Below are 20,460 nucleotides of genomic sequence, written 5' to 3'. Positions count from 1 at the left end.
GGCCTGGGTAAAGATAAGAACCCCTGAAAATAGTTTGCTGCCTAATTTACAAGATTGTGCATTAATGACAGCAGTCTAAATCACTTAAATGGAACTCAGAAATTTAACACCACAAGAAAACTCTTGTTAATGACAACGATGTGAGTTTGCTAAATTCATAATGACGACAGACAGCAGTCAAAACATTAGTTGATTTGAAATCTTTATTTTAATATGAACACATCAATGTGTCCATGAAGATGATCGCCATCCTTGCCACACTGCAACACCCAAGGCAAAAAAACGCATACTACTCTTCCAAGCCCGGCCCTGGGATCTGAGGAAATAAACAGACATTGTATGCACATATTAGTTAATTGTAATGCATTAGTTGTATTGGCAAACAAATATGGCAGGCAAGTTGCACAAGTTCAGCCTACCTGTGAACATCTCCTGTGCATCAAGATCTCCTGAGCAACAAACATTTACCAACAGGACACTGAGATGAGCCAATGATTCAGAAATCATTGCTCAGTCATCCTGCAAGAGATTTACATAACAATCAATGTCCATACATACATTCATCAATATGTAGCCCAAGAAATGAAGGTAGAATTTGTTTGAACTTGGCTCCGTTATTTTTCCCCGTTTTCCTGGTTGGTGGCTTCTTTCCACAGAACTTCCAAGTGTCAGGGCATGCTTGCTGTGGGCTGGTTGGAATAAATGTAGTCTTATCGTGTCAAATGATTAGATCCTTTGGGATATGGGCATTACTGAGTATTTGAGTACTATTATGCAATAGGTCCATTCAAAATGTGGGCCAGATCTTCAAAATGTACCTTTTCAAAATTTCTGAAAATGTTCTTATGCTACAACAGATTAGGGATCCATGACTTTTCTTACATTCTCAAGCGGCAGTGCAAATGCGTGGGGAACATTTACTGAACGGATCGCGCAGAGCCAGAAGAATTCCAGTTCTCCTTAGTGAGTCAACTTGTTGCAAGGAAGGAGTTTTTGCTGAAACTATCAATTTCCTGAGGTTGATCTCTTAACAGTATAATTTCAGAATGGAGAATGGAAGGCACGCCAGACTGCCCCTGCAGAGCAAAAGGGGGTAACAATTGACGCCACTCATACCAACCTTTGGGTTGTACCTCATGTTTACTTTCCTCAGCTAATTCCATTAACGAGAAACAAGAAGGTTTGCTTTGCTTACCATCCCGTTGAGACTTTATCTGTGGTGCGGAAAGGTTCTTGCATTTTGGCTGTTGTCTTTGGGTAAGTCGTTGCAAGCCATCAAAGTTTTGACTTTTTGGTGGAGGATCCTTAAACACTGAGGAAAACTACACTGATTTGTTTGGGGGAAAACATTTGCCTTCTCAAAAAGCAATGTGAACAATTCACTGTAGGACATTTTTCCACTTCATTTAGGATCTGTGCCTTTGGGTCACCAATGGAAGACTGAGAACAGCTGTACATGTGTTATTCGTTTTCTGATTGCTTTGGAATATCAGTGTTGCTCAGGATCTTAGTTTAAAAACTTTATTGATAGTTGAAAGCCACATTCCAGGGCATTACAAGGTTAACAGCACTATAATACAAAAACTAACACGCAAGTCAATTAAATTGGCAACAGTACCATTAAATGGGAAATGGGCAAGAAGAACGATAAAGATGTATCACTTAAACACATAGTCAAAATAAACTGACATTTTGAGGATTGCGCAGACCTGAAGCGTGGGTGTCCATAGAATGCAGTCTTTAAAAAGGGAAAAAGAAAAAAAATCCTCTTGAATGACACACGTCCTTTACACGTTTTGAGTAATTTTGAGCTTGAGGGCTTGAGCCCTTTCACTTTGTCATTTCCAAGTAGTCCCTTCTCAGTATCGGCTTCGAGCAATCCCTCTATCGGACCGGCTGCCTCCGCGGCCACCACCTCGAGGTGCCCCGCGGCTGGAACTGCTGTACTCCCGAGGAGGATAGCCTCTCTCGAGGGGGGGAGCTGGCCCCCGCTCCTGCCTGCCCATTCGCTCACTGCGGCTAGCGGAGTATGGGTCGCTCCGACTGCTGGGATAACTGTCGCGACTGCCATATCCGTCCCGGGAGCTGCTGCCATAGTCGTCATAGCGACTGCTTCCGCCACTCCCACCGTAGGATGGTGGGGGGCCCCTTGAGGGTGGGGCGCTGCGTGAGTTACCTGCAGGGTTAATGGGTCAGGTAATTGTCAAGTTTCACTCGTTAAACTTTTTTCCCTTGTTAATCTACTGACATGTGCCCATTTCCCTAGAATGAGGCCAGATAGTTTTCTAAATGTGTTGATTTATCATATTAGCATCTCCAACTGCAGACAAAAATGTGCTTGCTCAGAATCTTTGACGAGAATTAATTTCTAAGCTCAGTTTGACTGGAGGATGTTAACTGCAAATAGCATGCCCCTGTTCCTTGCAATTCCCTTTAGAATAGAACTCCAGTTGATAGAGAATGGCCACTTCAAGTTTGAGAGGTCTTGGTTGTGAATTCTGAATGGACTGAGGGTGGGGGGGGAGACATTTGTCGGAGGTGTTTGACAGACATTGGTCCAGTTGACTGAAAGCGTTTTGACGGTGTCGCTGAATTTTTCTGAGTGTGATCACTCGGTCCAAGGAGCACACTTGAGCAGCTTGGGTGGAGCACTATAGCATCGGTTTCATTTAAACAAAAGAGATCTTACCGTAACCATCATAGGGGTCTCTGTAGGAACCTGTACTTGGTCGATCAACATAACTCCTGGGCTCTCGTCCGCCGCCATAACCATCACGATCGCTGGTGAGCAAGAACTGAGGTTAGATAGTAGTCTTACAGAAACCAGTCACTTCTACAATAAATGCTGCATCATGTACCTGTAGCCTCTAGACATGGACCCATATTCATCTCTGGAGCTGGAATGGGGATAGTCGCGATAATCACGAGGTGGTGGAGCATAGTCACGGGGAGGGGGAGCATAGTCTCTGCTGTCCCTTGAGCTCATGTAGTCCCGACTGGAGTAACTAGAAAAACAAAGTAAGGCCATGGTTCAACCATATCTTGTACATCAAGCCACCTCACCAAACGATTCAAGTTAGTCAAGTACATGGTTTGAAATGCAAGTATCTGTCCAGCACTTTTAGTATATAGTTTGTGGGTTATAATGTGTCTGATAGATCACATTCTTAGCACTTCCTGGATTTCAGTTAGTCAAAAATGCAAAACCTCTGGACTGTTTAATCCTTCATTAACAAAACTATATTAAGACAAATTGGGCAGGGTTATGGTTACTGCAAGTCACTCAAAAAAAAAATACATTTGTTATGTAAGCTCAGGACTTCTTAGAGGTAGTACAGGTATTCTCATATCTGCATTCAAACCATCAGTGTCATCATTGCTTACAGTTCAACATCGAACCACTGCATAGGGAGTATGACCGTACCCAAGGATTAAGTCAGAATTCACCAAGTTGAGGTGTAACAACTTCTATGTTCTATTTAGGCAAAGCAACCTACAATTTATTCAAAAAATGAATGTAGGTATGTGGCATCAGAGCAGCCATTATCCTGCCAGTCAGTATGATGACTAATACATTCAGTGCAACATCTACACAAATCATTTCGGTGATAGATATTCTTAACCAAACTACTAGGCTATGGATGTGTAGCTCAACACAAACCTGTCTTTTGAAGAATAATGGTCATCCCGTGGCGAGGGGTAGTCGTCCCGCCGTGACATCATAGAATCCCGACGGGGTGGAGGTGGTCCATAAGGGTCTCTGTCACGGGACATGGGAGCTACAAAGCAAAAGCAACTGAAATTAGCATTTGTAGTACTAAGGAAAAAGAACGACGAGAACCAAGTAGAGCAATCAACTTACGCCTGCCGATGGGTCCAGACGGGGCCTGTCTCTTAGGTGGTGGCCCTTCACTGCGCATTGGAGGTCCTCTTTTCAACGGAGGTGGGCCTCTGGATGACGCACCTTTGAAAAAGGGTTCTACATTCCTACGTTATCATGGCAATCGTTCACATGGTTCACAAACCATCAGATCTACATGAGCTCAGGACTTCTTAGAGAAGATAATCAATTCTTTAAAGATCAATTCATAATGGATGTCATCACAGCATCATTTTTTATTTTTTTTTATATCTACATAAGCAAAATGTAAGATGTGCTACCTCTGCTGGGTGGACCCCTCATTCCGCTTGGTGCTCCTCTAGAACCGCGAGGGCCTCTTGGTAGACCACGGCTTCGTGGATGCAAAGATGGTGGACCACGGCGTCCAGCAGATTCAAACTGTGGCTTTGTTGCTTGTTCTACTTTGATGGACTTACCATCCAGGGTCTGAATGACGGAAACGGTTGTTAATACAATGCCTCCAACTCAAGACATTAATGTCTAAGCTTTGAAAGCCAAGTGTACCATACCTTTCCATTCATTTCCCGGGCAGCATCCTTGGCATCTCCTGGATTTTCGTAAGTCACAAATGCAAAACCTCTGGACTTGTTTGTTTCACGATCTTTCATTAAGAGAACTATAAAAGACAAATAAGGCAGGGTTAGGGTTACTGCAATTCCAATACCATCTCAGAAAAAAAATCTGTTGTGTAAGCTCAGAACTTCTTAGAGGTAGTTACAGGTATTCTCATTTCTGTATTCAAACCATCATTTTCATCATTGCTTACAGTTCAACATCGAACCACTGCACAGGGAGTGTGGCAGTGCCCAAAGATGAAGTCCGAATTCACCAAGTTGAGGTGTAACAACCCAACGACTTCTAAGTTCGATTTAGGCAAGCGACCTACAGTTAATTTTAAAATTACATGTAGGTAACGTGGCATCCGATTACCTTCCATTATCCTGCCATATTTGCTGAAGTACTGTTCAAGAGCCTTCTCGGTGGTCTCAGTATTTAGCCCACCAATAAAGAGTTTCCCTGGTCGGTCTGCCTCCGCCATATTGTGCGTTTAATCTAAAAGGAGGGAAAGAGTCCTTTTCTTAATGAAGATGGACAAATGCGTCAAAAATCCCTTTCCTTTGAATCATGCAAACCGTACTCTCCTACCTACAGCCTATGTTAAAGCTATTGCGCACCGTGTTGCCCCTTGTTTTGTGTAAAGGAGCCAAGGATAGCTGACATCACAATGTCCTAAAACTTACTACAAGACAATTTTAAGCGGCTAACATTTGCTAGCATTAGCGCTCCTGCTGAAAAGCTAATTTTAGGCCAAGCTGACCAAGTCGAAACTTAGCATTTAAATAACTTGTTTAAAAGATAAAATGCCACGTCAACAAACACTTTGCATGCCATGATTAGCCACAACAACGACACATTACAAGAAAACAATACTTCTGAGCATGCTTCACAAAATGGCGGATGGATGCTGCAGAATCGGTTCTGTGTTTGAAGCTAAGAAGATAGCTAGCTAGCGCGTGCATGGTAGTGCCTAGCTAGGTTGCATTTATCCACGAGACAGGCCTAAGCTAAACATTAATTTTCGATCAAATACAGTGGTTCCACAACAGACTGACAACAGACCAAACGTTAATGTGAAATGTGGTTAACCTGTACATATTGGGAGGGAAATTGTGAGTTCAAAATGGCGTCTTTGTCCAACATAAACTTATTTGACACACAGGTGGTAGAGGATATTGGCTAACATTAAGTTAGCTGACCTTAGCTAATATTCAACACTCGCTGCAAGACCTCATCACTAAAACTAACAATTCATGTTATAGCCATAGGGAGCTAAAGTTAGTTTAATTAGCCAATAACAGAGAACATATGTTAGCGTCAGACAACAAAGCGATCTTGTATACCATCGTTTGCCATTTATTAACGTTACACCTGCTGTTAGCACGTTACGCTCGTCTGCTAACTTTAACATTACACAATCTATCGTTTTAACATTTAACTTCACAATAAGAGCTAATCAATAGTGGACACTGGTCGAATCAACAAGTTACGCCTAACTAACAAGTTTAGCAAAACAATTTGGTTTTCAGCCCGTCAGTTAACGTTCGCTTTGGTCTAATTTCACTAGCAGCTAACAGTTAACGTTACCGGTTACCATTCTAACTTAGCTAGGATGGCGATACTCAGATAACGTTAGCCATCAAATAATTTTCACCAGTTTGAATGTAATGCTATCCAAAACCTCACTTCAATACTTCACCAGCCCCTCAAACAAGGTCATATAACAAGAATTCAAAAGCAACAGTAAACAACTACAGCAACATTGCATGGTCTAGAAGTTATTAAAAGCCTCATTTTACCCATACCTCAGACACGCATTCAACAGGACAAGACCTCAAGACAAATACGCAACCGTATTCAATGGATTATATCGATCACGTGTGAAATGAACACGCCCCCAGGAAGTTGCAATCAACTTTTCTTCTGTGGTATGCTTCTGTGGTGTGGTGTGGTATGCTGTTGATAGACTCTTCGCCATCTACTGACAATACTGTATATCGCCAGAGAAATAAAAGCTTTCCTTGTCTTGGTTCTTTTTTAATCTGACCATTGTTAACTGTAATGTCAATCCTACACTATGGTGATATACCTATATGCAGTCCCTTCCACACTTAAATAACTAAATTCAGTTTACTACAGTTCTCTACATCTTATTGCTAGAGATGGTTTTGGAAATTCATCATTTTAAACTTTACCAGAATGTATGGTCTACACTGTATCCTTTTTGTTTACAAAATGGTTACCTTTAGCTAGGCCTACTTTTCTTCTAAAAATTAAATTAATTTGTCACAATACACGCTCACAGGGATTTATATCTTTTGAAAGTTTGGTAAATTAGCATTTCATTTGTCATACCAAACAAATGGAACAAATTCCAAAAGGTTGAATACCAGCCAATCAGAAAAAAATATAATGGAAAACATAATGTTCAGATATGGGACAACATTTTTATAGCCTATTTTATATATATATTCATATTTTATAACGACAACGATAGGTATACTTTGACATTTTTTTTCTTTTCTTTTTCCTTCCAACTTGCTGTGGCCCCCCTGGCACTTCCTCACGGCCCCCACTTTGAAAACCACCTGGCTATGTGGTGATGTGCTGTGATGTGGACAGTGCTTTAAAAGAGCTTGCTCAGTCAATCTTCCTAGTTGAGGTGTAAATGAATGATGGAGGCGTAATGTTGAGGATAGTAAAATTGTGTATCAGAATTATTGAGTGTGCTATGACACCCTTTTTTGTTTGCTGATATGAAATTAGAGATTGACAAGATAGTCTGAAAAGGTTTTTGATTTAAATGAAATATCCCATAAGGCATAGACAGAAGATACCCAGCAAATACACGACATTTGGGGAACATTCCCTAAAGGTTCACCGAAGGTCACACATAATAAACCTTTAGTAGACATTCTGAGGACGTTCTCAAAAGGTATTGTTTTGTGTAGCCTTCAGCGAACGTTTCCAGAATGTCACTGTTTTGTGCAACCATCAGCGAACCTTCAGGGAACGTTCCCTGGCGGTTATATTAAGGATTACAGTAGAAAAAAACAGAGGCGCACTCAAGGATACAAGGATACAAGGATACAAGGAAGTTTATTGTCACATGCATATAGTTACTGGAAGTAAGAAATGCAGTGAAATTATGTCTGGTGTCAGCCTATTTGTGCATTTATGGGGGGGGGGGGGGTAAAAAGTGCAGTAGAAGAGGGGTTTAGTAGATTAAGTGGCAAGGGCTGCATAAGAAATGTGGGGGAAGATTGGGATTGGGGGGGGGCACCAACAAGGAGCACCCAAGAGCAACGGCTCAAGGGGCTAACCCAACTGCCAGGGGTCTTGGTGTGTGTGTTGGGGGCGGTGGGGTGTGTGTGTGTGTGTGTGTGTGTGTGTGTTTTGACGTGTGATGAAATAAGATAATAAAAAAAAGGTCTGTAGCATAGGGAGAGGGATGTAAAAGTGCTAAAAGTCATGTAGGTGTGTGTGTGTGTGTGTGTGGGGGGGTCATGAGTGCTGAGGAGTGAATGAGTGCAAATTCAGTATAGTGTAAATTCAGAGTTGGGAAATGTTTGAGAGTGCTGAGGAGTGAATGTGTGCAAAGTCAGTATAGTGTGAGTTCAGAGTTCGGATGGCCTGGGGATAAAAATTTCTCCTGAGTCTCTCAGTTCTGGCTTTGTGACTACATAGGCGTCTTCTTGATTTCAGCGGTAGGAATAATCCATTGCAAGGATGAGAAAAGTCCTTCAGAATCTTTTGGGCTCTTAGGAGTACTCTTCTGGAATAGATATCTTGTAGAGCAGGGAGTTGAGTTCTTATAGTACGTTCAGCTGAGCGCACTACTCTCTGCAGAGTACTACAATCTCTAACTGTGGAGTTCCCATACCAGGTGATGATGCTACCAGTTAGAACACTCTCAACCGCTGAAGTGTAGAAGGCCTTCATTATGGATGTAGAAACTTTGAATTTCCTTAGCTGACGAAGAAAGTAGAGTCGTTGTCTGGACTTCTTCAGAACATATTGAGTGTTAACAGTCCATGTTAAGTCTTCAGTAATGTGAACACCAAAGTATTTAAAACTTGTGACTCTCTCTACAGGTTGCCCGCTGATCATTAGTGGGGTGCAACTGTAGTTCTGCTGCTTCCTTCTGTAATCCACTACCATTTCCTTGGTTTTATTGATATTCAGTGTCAAGCTGTTAGATTGACACCACTGTGCCACCTCATCAACCTGATCCAAGTAGAGCTGTTCATTGTTGTTACTAATCAGGCCCAAGATCACTGTGTCATCTGCAAACTTGATGATGGAGGTATGACTACTGTTGGCTTTGCAGTCATGTGTGTAGATGTTGTACAGCAGTGGACTCAAAACACAGCCTTGGGGAGCACCAGTGCTGATGGTTAATGAGTCAGATGTCAGACCTCAAGGGCTTGATACTAATACAATTTGTATTGAGAGCCGAGGTTTTTACAATGAGTCTAAGGACAAAAAACTAGGAAACAAACGTTTCGGGCTTAGCCCATTATCAATGTCTCCATTATGAGATATAATATTAAGGATACATTTTTTATCCTTTAACGAACATCCCCGGAACATTCCCTTGAGGTCTTAATGCTTATTCATTTGTCAAACCAGTGTTTCTCAAACTTTTTCAGACCAAGGACCACTTAAAAAAAAAAAAAAAAAACTCATGGACCACCTAGCTAAACAAAAACAAAAAAAAAAAACAGTAGACCTACTAAACTAAACTAGATGTATTGCAATGTGGTACAAAATATGACCTCCCCTCAATCCTGCACATTCTCTCCGAAAAAATATCTCACACTTGCATCTATCTTGTATGTAAAAACATGTGTGTGCGCTTGCTTTTATGTATATGTGTGCCTCTCTGTGTGTGTTTTCACTTGTGTGTGTGTGGGGATGGTGTGTGTCCGCTTGCCTGCATGTGTGTGTGTTTTATGTGTCTGTGCGTCTGTTCGTTTGTGAGTGGGTGTGTAGGGGTAATGGTGTGTGTGTGTGTGTGTGTTTGTTGGTGTGTGTGTGTGTTTGTGTAGGTGTGCGTGTACACAGTGGTTAAAGTGGGATTTGGTAGGTGGGGGAACCCTGAAATCCAGTCTCGGTGCAATGGGGAAAAATGACTCACTATTGGACTCTTGACTCAATGACAAGAATTGCTAGTTTCCTTAACTGCACTGGGACCCAAACCCCCCCCATTCGACTTTAACTTCCCTCTAACATCTATGTGCTATGGCTAGAAAAGCAACTGTAAACCCAGCGACTTCATCTGCATGCGTGGACCGACACATGTGCACTCAAATCAGACAGGAGACCCATGAGAACCTACAACTCTGGTGGGTCTCATCACCAAGGGCGACGAGACTCAATACAGGTTGGAGGTCGACCATCTGACCACGTGGTGCAGGGACAACAACCTCCTGCTGAACGTCAGCAAGACCAAAGAGATTGTTGTTGACTTCCGGAGAGGTCACACCCAACACCTGCCACTGACCATCAACGGTGCTGTGGTGGAGAGAGCGAGCAGCACCAAATTCCTGGGGGTGCACATCAGCGAAGACCTCTCCTGGACCACCAACACTGCATCACTGGCGAAGAGAGCTCAGCGCCGCCTGTACTTCCTGCGGAAACTCAGGCGAGCAAGTGCTCCACCAGCCATCATGACCACATTCTACCGAGGCACCATTGAGAGCATCCTCTCCAGCTGTATCGCTGTGTGGGCCGGAAGCTGCACTGAATACAACAGGAAAGCCCTGCAGCGCATAGTGAACACAGCTGGAAGGATTATTGATGCTTCACTCCCCTCCCTGAAGGACATTTACACCACCCACCTCACCCGCAAGGCGACCAAAATTGTGAGTGATGCAAGTCACCCCGCTCACAATCTGTTCGATCTACTGCCCTCTGGGAAGAGGTACAGAAGCCTGCGCTCCCGCACTACCAGACTCACCAACAGCTTCATACACCAAGCTGTAAGGATGCTGAACTCTCTCCCTCCTGTCCCCCCTCCACCCTCAGCTACATAACTTCCTGGACATTGGACCCACAATGGCCGCGTGCACTACTCCACTTGCACACTTGCACACTTGTACACTTTACAACTTGTTGTTGTTGTCCTGAAAACACAACACTTCTGCTGCTCTTACATAACTTGCACCACTATGTCACTTTCTTTCTTACTTAGGTCAAACAGAACTACCCAAGCCTTTTATTGGCCTGACTTTGCACTAGTATTTTATTGACTGTCTATGCACAATTTCAACCAAATTTTGCTGCTCTTATTTTTTTCATTATTATATGTGCCCTCTTATTTACTTACTTTTTTGTTTATTTGAATGTTATGTTTGTCTGTGGACTTAAATTGGTAAAATATGTCTTGTCTTCACCGTGGGATAGTGAGAAACGTAATTTCGATCTCTTTGTATGTCTGGAACATGTAAAGAAATTGACAATAAAGCTGACTTTGACTTTGACTTTGATTGGGAGGGGACAGCAGGGGGGATAACGGGTGGTAGTGAAGGTGTGGCCAGGGGGTGATATTATATTTTGATTTGTTGAACACCGTGTTCCTGTAGAAGAGGCAGGCTGCAATTTGACGGTAGCCTACACGAAAAATTAACTCACCATTTATTTTAACAATATCATCGCGCTACCGTTGGTATGAAACAATATATTTATTAATTAATTTATCTGAGGTGGGGGAACTGAGGGGGGAACTAATTTAACCCCTGCGTGTACATGTTTGTGTTTATGTGTGTCTGTGCGTATGCCTGCATGTTTACTGTGTGTGTTTGTCTTTATTTGTGTGTGTCTTCATGCATGCGTGCATGTGTCAATGCAATCAATGTGGCTGTTCTGTAGATCACTTTGACACCTCCATTTGCACTTCATTCTTCCAAAGGCCTGCTCTACAATGACCCTCCCCCGGCTGATCTTCAAATTCTGCTGATGGTCTGCCCCCATGAGAGCCCCATTATTGCGTTTCAGAGTTCTGATGAATGGGAAGGCCTGGCCAATAGGTACTGTCTCCAAGCAGACAGTGCTCCCCCATCTTCTCCTGTCATTGTGTGTAGAAGGTGGAGGCCCTCAGCATCCTGGCATCATGCACCCTGCCTGGTGGTCCAGCAAAGATGTTGGTGAAGCTGCCCCTCCCATCCACAATCCCCTGAAGGAGTACAGAGTAAAATGCCTTGTGGTTCATGTAATCCCCTCTTCTTATGAGTGGCCTCTGGACCCTGATGTGGCAGCCATCAATCGCCCCGATAACTCCATCAAGGTCACAGGAGCGGTGAAAGCAGTGAAAGGCAGCAGCAGAAGCAGCTTTCTCACAAGCATTTGCAGGAGATAAAAGTGCTCCCAATGCCTGACATGATGGTCAGCACTTGCCGGATGATTCTGTGCGCTGCTGACTGTGACAAATCAAACTTGCCTGACATCTCCCTGAAGCTGTTTTGATTAGCCATATACCAAAGGAACATTAGCCACTTCTTGGTATCAGGCACAGGAGTCCTTCCTTGAGTGTGCTCACTGTATAGGCCGTTTTCCTGCAACTTTGTCAAGAGATACTGAAACTGGTGTTTTGAGACCCTCAAATGACAAACAAAAGTGCTCATTCATGTTGAGCATGATTTGTTCCCGTCTTGAGGATGATTAATTAATGTTGTCTAAAATCTATTGATTTGTTATATTGTTTTGTTGAAGGTTGATTGTTTATAATATCAATAGATCTTAAGACTTTTTTAGGATAGGCATTCTAAACAAACATGTTAGATATAAAGTGGGATATTCAATACGTGAGCCCCAGTCTGCTTTTTTTGTTAGCGTTACAAGATAACATTTGCTTCCTAGTACAGCCCTTTGCTTGCTTAGAAAACATTTATTCGGAATAAAGTTCCACTATACTGAACATCTTATATCTAACAACATATATAGGTACATAAGCCCTGTTAGGCAAACAATAACAGTTAAATTAAGACTTAAATTAATTTGTTTACCAGGCTGTAACGTTAATGTTAGCTATGAAATGTGTAGGGCCCAGTTCCCCGAAAGCATCTTAAGCCTAAGAGCGTCGTAAAGTCCCTCTTACGAACGTCTTAAGATTTGCCGACTGTTTCCCGAAACCATCGTAGCTTAAGAGCGTCGTGAAAACACTCGTAGATCTACAGAGTGCTCCAGAGTACTCGTTACCGCTAAGAGCGCCTTAACAGTACTTCTCACTGAGGTCACCAACAGGACATACAGAGGAATTACAACTTAGAATACATAATCCAATTTACGTTTCCACTCTTTATTGTGTTTAGCCTACCTGTGATGAATCAGATTTTAGCGTGCAAAATAGCCTACATTTAATGGTCATAATAATGTGATGAAAAGCGGATAAAACTGCAATCAAGTTATGAAACGAGACGTTGCCAGAATAGTTTGACATTATCTTTGCTAGGTGAAGGCTACATTTTATTAGGCCTATGAGGTAAAAAGCAGAGAACGCAACATGTGGTTTAGTCTGTAGCCTACTGCATAAAAATATAAGCCTACACATTTCCTCTCTTTCTTACTCGACTTCTTTCTTATCTTCAAATGTGTTCTTAAGTGACACCGCGAAAAATTATTGCATGGTGCAACAATCTAATCTTAAAATAATTACAATTATTTATGTATCTGTGTGGTATATAACTATACGTGGGATGCTTACGTGCAGATGTCAAAGTGTTTCTATTTTCGTATTGATGTGAATTAATAGATCCGAAGTTTAAATGGTAGGCCTATAGCTGTGACGTCCAGTCACCTGACATCACCGTCAAATCAGAGGATATTTCAGAACTATTAACGTGGACAGCTCCCCTTAAGAGCATTTTAACGTTCACGTTCACGCTACGAGCATGTTCGGGAAACAGTCGGAAAAACCAAACGAACGATCGTAAGATGAATCGTAGAAAACCCTCGTAAGACCGTGTCTCCGTCGTTATCGGGAAACTGGGCCCAGTTACGTAAACAGTGGTTAAAACAATATCAGACTATCAAATAAGCTGAAACATGAACTTACATTCTCTGCTTTCTATCATCTTCATCCAGATTTAGCTGATGAACCACACGCTTAGATTGTAGCTCTCTATACTCTTCAAAGGGGAACTATGCAGTTTGTTTAGCTTAATTTACTTCACAGCTTCGGAGTCATTGGAATATGAGTTTTTCTGGGCCAAATAGTGGCCGTCTCCCTTCACCCTAGCGTCTGTGAGCAGAAAAAACAGTCTGGCAACAATGGCGCGTAAAGGGGGAACTCAATGTCAAGCTGAAAGAGGCAAAGGAGAAATACAGAAGGAAGAGCAGCTGCAGGAGAACAGCATGATGCAGGTCTAGTCTGGGAGGGCAGGAAACCATCACAGGCTGCAAGAGGAGCAGTATCTCTGGGGGTATGCCAAGTTTCGTAGAAATTCATCCATGGGGGGGTCTAAAAAAAATTAGGTTATGTGTACATTTAGTGACTGTACACTCATTCGCCTGTAGATGGCGGTGCACACATATACACATGCACACACACACAGGCACCCACATACTATCGGTATTAGAACGGCCGATACATAATTACAAATTCAGTAGGATTAAAAGAGAGCCAAAATAAATATTCATCATCATCATCATGGCTGCATTTCCAGTATTGGCGATAAGTAGTCGTTTGTCCATTATATGGCACATCGTTGCAGTGAGACGTAATTTTGTTAAAGTTAAAAGTGGGTTGGAAAAACAATGGACGCTTCCTACAATGACTGTAGTTTACCGCAGAGAACGTCTAATAAGGATAGGACGATGTTCACATGAAATGTAATTCCCATTTCTTCTTGAAGCCGAAATAAATCTGAGGATGTTTATCGGACAAGCTTGGTTTTTACTGCAGGTACGTTAATCTTATAATATCAATAAGGACCTAGTTAATGTTACCTTTAGCATTGGTTGAGTGATGGAGGCCAATTTGATTGATTGCATTTGTAGAAAACTATAAATGCAGTTATACCAAGCAAATTGATAGCAGCACTGTAATTGTATCTTTCGACTGTCATTTGTTGCACGTGCTACAAAAATCATTCTGTGCAATGGAAGATTTACCAACTTTACGTTACACCGGTCTGATACAGTTTTGCCTATACATGCGTGAGACTGAGCGCCTGTTTATTTTGTTTTAAGTGCGTGCAGAATGTGAGAGGGAAATCGATGTGGTTTGATTTCTAGCTTGGTAGTTGTAGTCTGTGAAATTAAAAAGCACGTGTGTGTGAAGTATCCAAACAATGACACCTTCATTTCATTATGGCTGCTTTAGCAACACACCTTAAGCTACTGTGTAGTGGGTCCCATTTAGAAGTGGCTACTTCATTCGCGCTCTCCTTGACCCATGGAGCTGCGTGAATTTTATTACAACTTTTCGCCACGATATGGCAGTTTAAGTCCGCTTGATACTGTAAGGCGTAAGCTATTGGTTTCCAAAGGAGATTTTATTTGTGTCGCCAGCATAGCCTATTGACAATTTATGTTGTAAATATGCCTACCTTATAAGCCTACTTGTAGCTTAGGGAAGCTAACAGCTTTCTATTAGGATCTAGTTTGTTAGTTACAGTTTTGTCATAACTCCCTGATGCATTTTTGCATTTAGAATAGCCAGAGCGTGAATATCTCAATCGGAAAATTAAACAATATCGGGTGCCTATATGGACTAGGCTGGGTAAACCCAGCCTGATCTGCCCGCTATTTATTTTTTGATTTCTTAAAAGATTGAGCTTGGTCTGGTGAAAGCCAGACTAGCCATGGACCTCAGTTACACAATGCAAGGGAACATGAATCAGCCTATATTTGCACGAACTATAACGGACAACAGCTCTTCAACTTTGGCCCGTTAAAATGTGAACAGTCTAGCGACGCATTTCATCAAGGCCCATTTGGACATGTCAGTTATTTGCACCACTGGTTAGATGTAAAACAGCATTTCGTTTCAGACTACTGTTACTTAATTTGTGCATTAACAATAACGTTTCAGACTACTGTTACTTAATTTGTGCATTGACAATAAAGTATTACATAAACTAAAGATGACTAAAATCTTATGTAGAAGAAGAAATATTCACAAAAAATCCATCCATCCAAAAATGACCTTTGTTTTTGATAGCTGTTGAAAACGGCATGGAACTGACAGAGATGTTTTTGTTTATAAATAAATAAATAAATAAATAACATTATGCTGATACATTTTGCTTTTCCCAAATACAATGTACAGGTGTAAGTGACCTTTCATCAATCCAGTTACAATGGATGAACTGTGATGAACTGCCCTACTTGTGATTGTTTAGAGATTTTAAAGGTTTTATAACAATGCTACATCTTTTTTGGCTTTTCTACAATCTATTCACCTTTTCAGCACCAGTAGGCTACTTTCTGTGCAGCCGCACACACACACTCAGGCATGCCAAACAAGCATACACAAAAGTTTCAAGAGTGGGGGATGGAGTAAAATATGGAGACAAATTTAAGTGTGATTTATTTTCGCGGAACGGATGTACAGGACTGAGCGGCGGTCATATTTTGTACCGCTATGCGGTACATCTAGTTTATTAATTTATTAAACACTGCATATTAAATAAATAACCAGCTTCTCAAAATAACAGTTAACAAAGTAATAACACCAAACAAACTATACAACAGTATACAAATATTTTAAAATATTTGTGTAATTTGTGCAATTTTAACAAAGACTATTACAAAAAACTATAGAACAAGTGCAAAAGAAAGTGCAAAACAACAAAATGTGCAAATGTGATCAGTCACTACTTATGGCAGAGCTGACAACTAGCATCGCTACAAGCCATCCTCCTTGGCTTTAAAAAAACATTTCAAGGGCCCTTTGGTAATTGCACTGAGAATACAAGAGTATATACTTATACTGTTTTACTATTGGACCATTAATACCTATCTTCATGCAGGCTGTCAGACTGTTGCCCTGCAGCCTGTTCCGCAAGTATGTCCTGATCTATACACCGAGAGTGAATGAAGTTTAGATTATTTTACAGTTTTGTGTAATATGGATGGAATTTGAGCGCTGAGCGCTTTTAAATTTAGAGGCTGGAGCGACCGCTCTGTTCTGCTCTAATACCGCTCACACCACGAGTCTGAGGCTTGCCCAAAACCCACCCAGAATCCATGTCTTCCTAATAAAACCAAGACCGTTAAATTTCAAAGATATTGGCCATAGTAGCCTAAGTTCGTGGTTGGGGATGGAGTTAGCTAAATAATATAGAAAGCATATTCGTAGCCACAAGCGGCCTAGGCCCGTCCAGAGCCATATCTCTATGGCTCTGGGCCCGTCTATTTGTCAGTCTTGCCCGTCCGATTAGAGGGCTTGCCTTCGTTTAAACTCACCACACTGTAAAAAGTTTCTGTAAATTTACACCCAGATTCCAACATTATTCACCTGTTTACTTCAATAAACAGGACTTTCCAGTCATTAGTAAGACAAATGTGTAAAATCAGGCTCCAACACTGTTATTTACCACGCCCGTAATGTTTATTCTGGAACACACGTACTTCCCGTTATCTATTAACGTTACCTTCGAGCTGGTGATGGGAAGCTGTCTGCTGAGAGAAGACGATACGTTGGAATCATACCCAAACCCATCAACACAATAAGGTGAGTTTATCTGTCATCTTTGACCAGAAATACAACGTTTGAAAGCACACTGGTCATGTTTATACAAGTTGTATAATACAACATCTCTGAATGTTACCCTGCTGAAACAAAGTTAGTAGCAGTGCTATTCAGCTAGCCAAACCCACGCTTTCGCCCTCAAGCCATGCGTTATCGTTATCACTTGTTGATCAAATTTTACGTTTCTCCATTGCAATCTGAAGCCATCTAAAAGTATTGGTATGAGTAGGGTATGCGTAGTTTTTTAAAGTTTAACTCGCGTGATTTACTGCTATAACACTGTTTGCTAGCTAAGTCTGCTTAGTCATCAGTTTAATAAACCAGTGGCCAAATAAACAATATGGCACAAACGGATCAGTGTAGTGTGACTACTGCTTTCAGTGTTTACTTGTATGCATGGATTTCGCCCGTGCTGGTAATTACTAAAAGTTGTGTTAAGTCCTTCAGTTGACAGTTTAGAAAGCTAATGCTAGTTAGTAGCCTAGCTAGCTTTCCATAGCAGAGGTGGTTGCATGACACGTGTATGGTATTCCTCCTGAGTTCATTTGAGCTAGCGGCATGCAACAGGAAGATGTTTACATGTCATATATGTGGGCATCAGTCCACTGCGTCTATTTATGTGAGCCATACCTAAATTCATGACAATATACCCAATATAGACCTTCCATGCTGTGTTCCAGATTGCCAAATTAAAGAGACATGCAGGTCTTGAATTTCCCCTGGGGATCAATAAAGTATCTATCTATCTATCTATCTATCTATCTAGGTCTTTAGACACACATATATAGAAACCATAAACAATGTGGTTTTGATAAGACAGACCATTTCAAAAGCAAGCACCCTCACTTTGCACACACATACACACATTCCTCACACAAACATCTTATCACACCCGCCTCATCACTTTTAATCATTCAACGGCAGACACACACACACACACACACACACACACCTTTCATACTCACCTTGCAGACAACTCACATTCACTCACTCCTTACACACACACAACACACTCACAGAGATTACATTCACTTTCTCACTCACACACACACACACATGAAGAGTTGTTCAGTGCCTTTCTTTTCTTTTGCTAAGGGATGTGCGACTGTAGCTGATGTTGAGTCTTCCAAGCCTACCTGTGGCCTCTGATATTACTAGGTATGTTTGTTTTCATTCACTAGAGTAATAATGATCAACATATACATATTTAAATCAACTTTTGAACACTAAATGTTTTTTTTTTTTTTTTTTTCTGTATTGAATTTTGTTTGGACAAAATCCTAAAAGGAATCTAATCATAGTTGACATGTGGATCTATATCTTAAATTTAATATGATAAATTCTTTTTTTCAGGTGAACGACAAGGTAATCATCAAAAGTGGATGGTCAGCATTGAATCCTTAATCGTTTGTGAAGGGTCCAACCTCGCCACATTTCTAACAGGGATTGCGACATGTTTCTCCACCTTCTACAGTATATTCTGAATCTGCAATATCAGGAGGAGGCAGCGTGCACCCTTGAATTCTTCCAGAGGTAAGTTCATGTCACACTTTCGAACCAGAGTTTGTTTTATGTGTGGTATGTATTGGGGGGGTTGTGTAGTAGTCTACTATGTAGTTATAAGCACTACTATGCAGGATTACACCCTCTGAAGAGAGCAATCATGCATAGTACTGCTGTAATAACCACATAACACTATACTTCTACTTTATACAACTGATTAAATCAAATATAAATGCAGTTACAGTAAGTAATAAATGTCAGTTAATTTCATTGTGAGAAAGTGTGTTAACGTTACAAATTCACATCCCATTCATTCACTTTGGCACAATTTTCCTCTACATGAATCCTAGTGTACCCTATCAGTTTTTGTAACTCTCTCTCTCTCTCTCTCTCTCTCTCACAGAAAAAGGCCCAGAAGAAGCCTAAGAACAATCACTAATAAGTAAAGTGAATGTTACTTGATTTCTCATGAATGTTACTTGATTCCCTCCTGATTATCATTTATACTCATCTCTTACTTTAAATTCTTCTGGACATAATCTGTCAGTTTATTCATTCTCACATGTACACAAGGCCAATGCGATGCAATGATATTGATAATTGATAAATATCTGTGATGATTATTCTGTATCTTATTTGATTTTGAAATAGTACTACTTTAGATAACATGTCTACATTTTACATACATATGTGATACACAAGCCTAATGCGATGTTTTTATTTTCCATGATAATTCTTTTGTACCTTATTTCCGATTTTTGAAATACAACTAGATCACGTGTCTACATTTTACATTCATACGTGATACACGAGCCTAATGCGATGTTTTTGTTTTTCATGATAATTCTTCTGTACCTTATTCCTTGTTTTTGAAATAACGATTTTCAAAAATACTACTAGATAAGCGTGTCTACATTTTAAACGGGCCTAATGCAATGTATTTGTTTTCCATTGTAATTCCTCTGTATCCTATTACCTGTTCTTTGAAATCCGATTTTCAAAATACTACTATGTATCTACATTTTACATTCATACATGATACACGAGCCTAATCGCGATGTTTTTATTTTCCATGATAATTCTTCTGTGTCTTATTCCCTGATCCTGAAATACGATTATAGTCAGTCTACATGTTCCTGAATTACTATTTACTATTATCTTGCTTCATGTCCCTTCATCTTTCAAAGATTACTTTACTGTTAGACTGTCAAGTAAGTGCTGTGAAATAAAATATCTGTTAAACTACAAATAAGTAACTGATGTGAAAAAAAAATTGATTTTTTATCTTTAAAATGTTGATTTGAGAGTGGATGAACTCAATATATGGAACTTGTTTCCTGTAATTGTAAAAATTAAAGACCTGTTGTGTAACTAAAGTGAAGATCACATTTTTTTTTTTGTTACCCAACATGAAAATGATGTTATATACTTAACAGGAATTTAATGTTATGGTAGTCTGCCGTTAAACAACGGGAAGCTCCTGGAAGTCCTGCCAGTTGTTTCCTGTTAATTTACAGGAAATTAATGTTGTTATTTTACATTAACTTAATGTTAAACCAGGGCACCGTTAAATAACAGGAACTTCCTGGAAACTCTGCTGCCAGTTGATTCCTGTTTTTTTACGGGAAATTTTCTTACAGTGCATCTTAAAAAGATGCTCAAGTCAACACTGCGCTGAGAGACGGTGGCTGTTTACTCGGCCGCTCCTCTCAAATTCGCGTCAAGTCACTCTGCTCAATTTTGTTCCCTGCTCCACTTAAAAATCATCCTGCTCTAGTGAAATCACTCCATGCTCGCTCCA

General features: G+C 40.8%; 1 protein-coding gene, 1 long non-coding RNA gene and 3 other non-coding genes across 8 annotated transcripts; 1 reads left to right on the top strand and 4 right to left on the bottom strand.

The window, feature by feature from the left end:
* Positions 1-185: 185 nt before the first annotated feature.
* rbmx (RNA binding motif protein X-linked) lies at positions 186-6,345 on the bottom strand. Of its 4 annotated transcripts, none has more exons than XR_007192099.1 (10): positions 6,265-6,344; positions 4,832-4,954; positions 4,411-4,517; positions 4,162-4,327; positions 3,863-3,979; positions 3,662-3,779; positions 2,859-3,005; positions 2,690-2,781; positions 420-1,312; positions 186-316 (listed from the first exon to the last, which is right to left on the bottom strand). XR_007192099.1 is itself a non-coding variant. In XM_048230594.1 (9 exons), the coding sequence occupies exons 2-9, from the start codon at positions 4,938-4,940 to the stop codon at positions 1,860-1,862; spliced, it is 1,173 nt and encodes a 390-aa protein (XP_048086551.1). In that variant the 5' UTR covers positions 4,941-4,954; positions 6,265-6,344; the 3' UTR covers positions 1,506-1,859. The 4 variants fall into 4 exon arrangements, 1 of the variants encoding a protein (XP_048086551.1); XR_007192101.1 differs by having other exon boundaries at positions 420-519; XR_007192100.1 differs by lacking the exon at positions 4,832-4,954 and having other exon boundaries at positions 6,265-6,345.
* On the bottom strand, positions 3,310-3,380 carry LOC125287000. The gene has a single exon (XR_007192279.1). It is a non-coding gene; the product is annotated as a small nucleolar RNA SNORD61 (small nucleolar RNA).
* On the bottom strand, positions 4,040-4,108 carry LOC125287001. Its single transcript, XR_007192280.1, has one exon. It is a non-coding gene; the product is annotated as a small nucleolar RNA SNORD61 (small nucleolar RNA).
* On the bottom strand, positions 4,592-4,663 carry LOC125286999. The gene has a single exon (XR_007192278.1). It is a non-coding gene; the product is annotated as a small nucleolar RNA SNORD61 (small nucleolar RNA).
* Positions 6,346-18,301: 11,956 nt separating the features above from the next.
* Positions 18,302-19,150, top strand: LOC125286549. The gene is made up of 3 exons (XR_007192199.1): positions 18,302-18,314; positions 18,510-18,689; positions 19,063-19,150. It is a non-coding gene; the product is annotated as an uncharacterized LOC125286549 (long non-coding RNA).
* The last annotated feature ends 1,310 nt before the right edge of the window (positions 19,151-20,460 follow it).

Source organism: Alosa alosa, chromosome 21 (assembly GCF_017589495.1).
Source record: "Alosa alosa isolate M-15738 ecotype Scorff River chromosome 21, AALO_Geno_1.1, whole genome shotgun sequence".
NCBI lineage: Eukaryota > Metazoa > Chordata > Actinopteri > Clupeiformes > Clupeidae > Alosa > Alosa alosa.
Note: the sequence above shows the minus strand (reverse complement) of the source record. Positions and strands in the feature narration are given on the sequence as shown.

What these genes read in the sequence shown, in the direction of transcription:
- rbmx (XM_048230594.1), bottom strand. Translation starts at nt 4,940, where the DNA reads ATGGCGGAGGCAGACCGACCAGGGAAACTCTTTATTGGTGGGCTAAAT. An exon ending in GAGGGGTCCACCCAGCAGAG is followed by an intron (nt 3,980 to 4,161) that starts GTAGCACATCTT and finishes GTAGGAATGTAG; the next exon opens with AACCCTTTTTCAAAGGTGCG. An exon ending in TCCATGTCTAGAGGCTACAG is followed by an intron (nt 2,782 to 2,858) that starts GTACATGATGCA and finishes CTTGCTCACCAG; the next exon opens with CGATCGTGATGGTTATGGCG.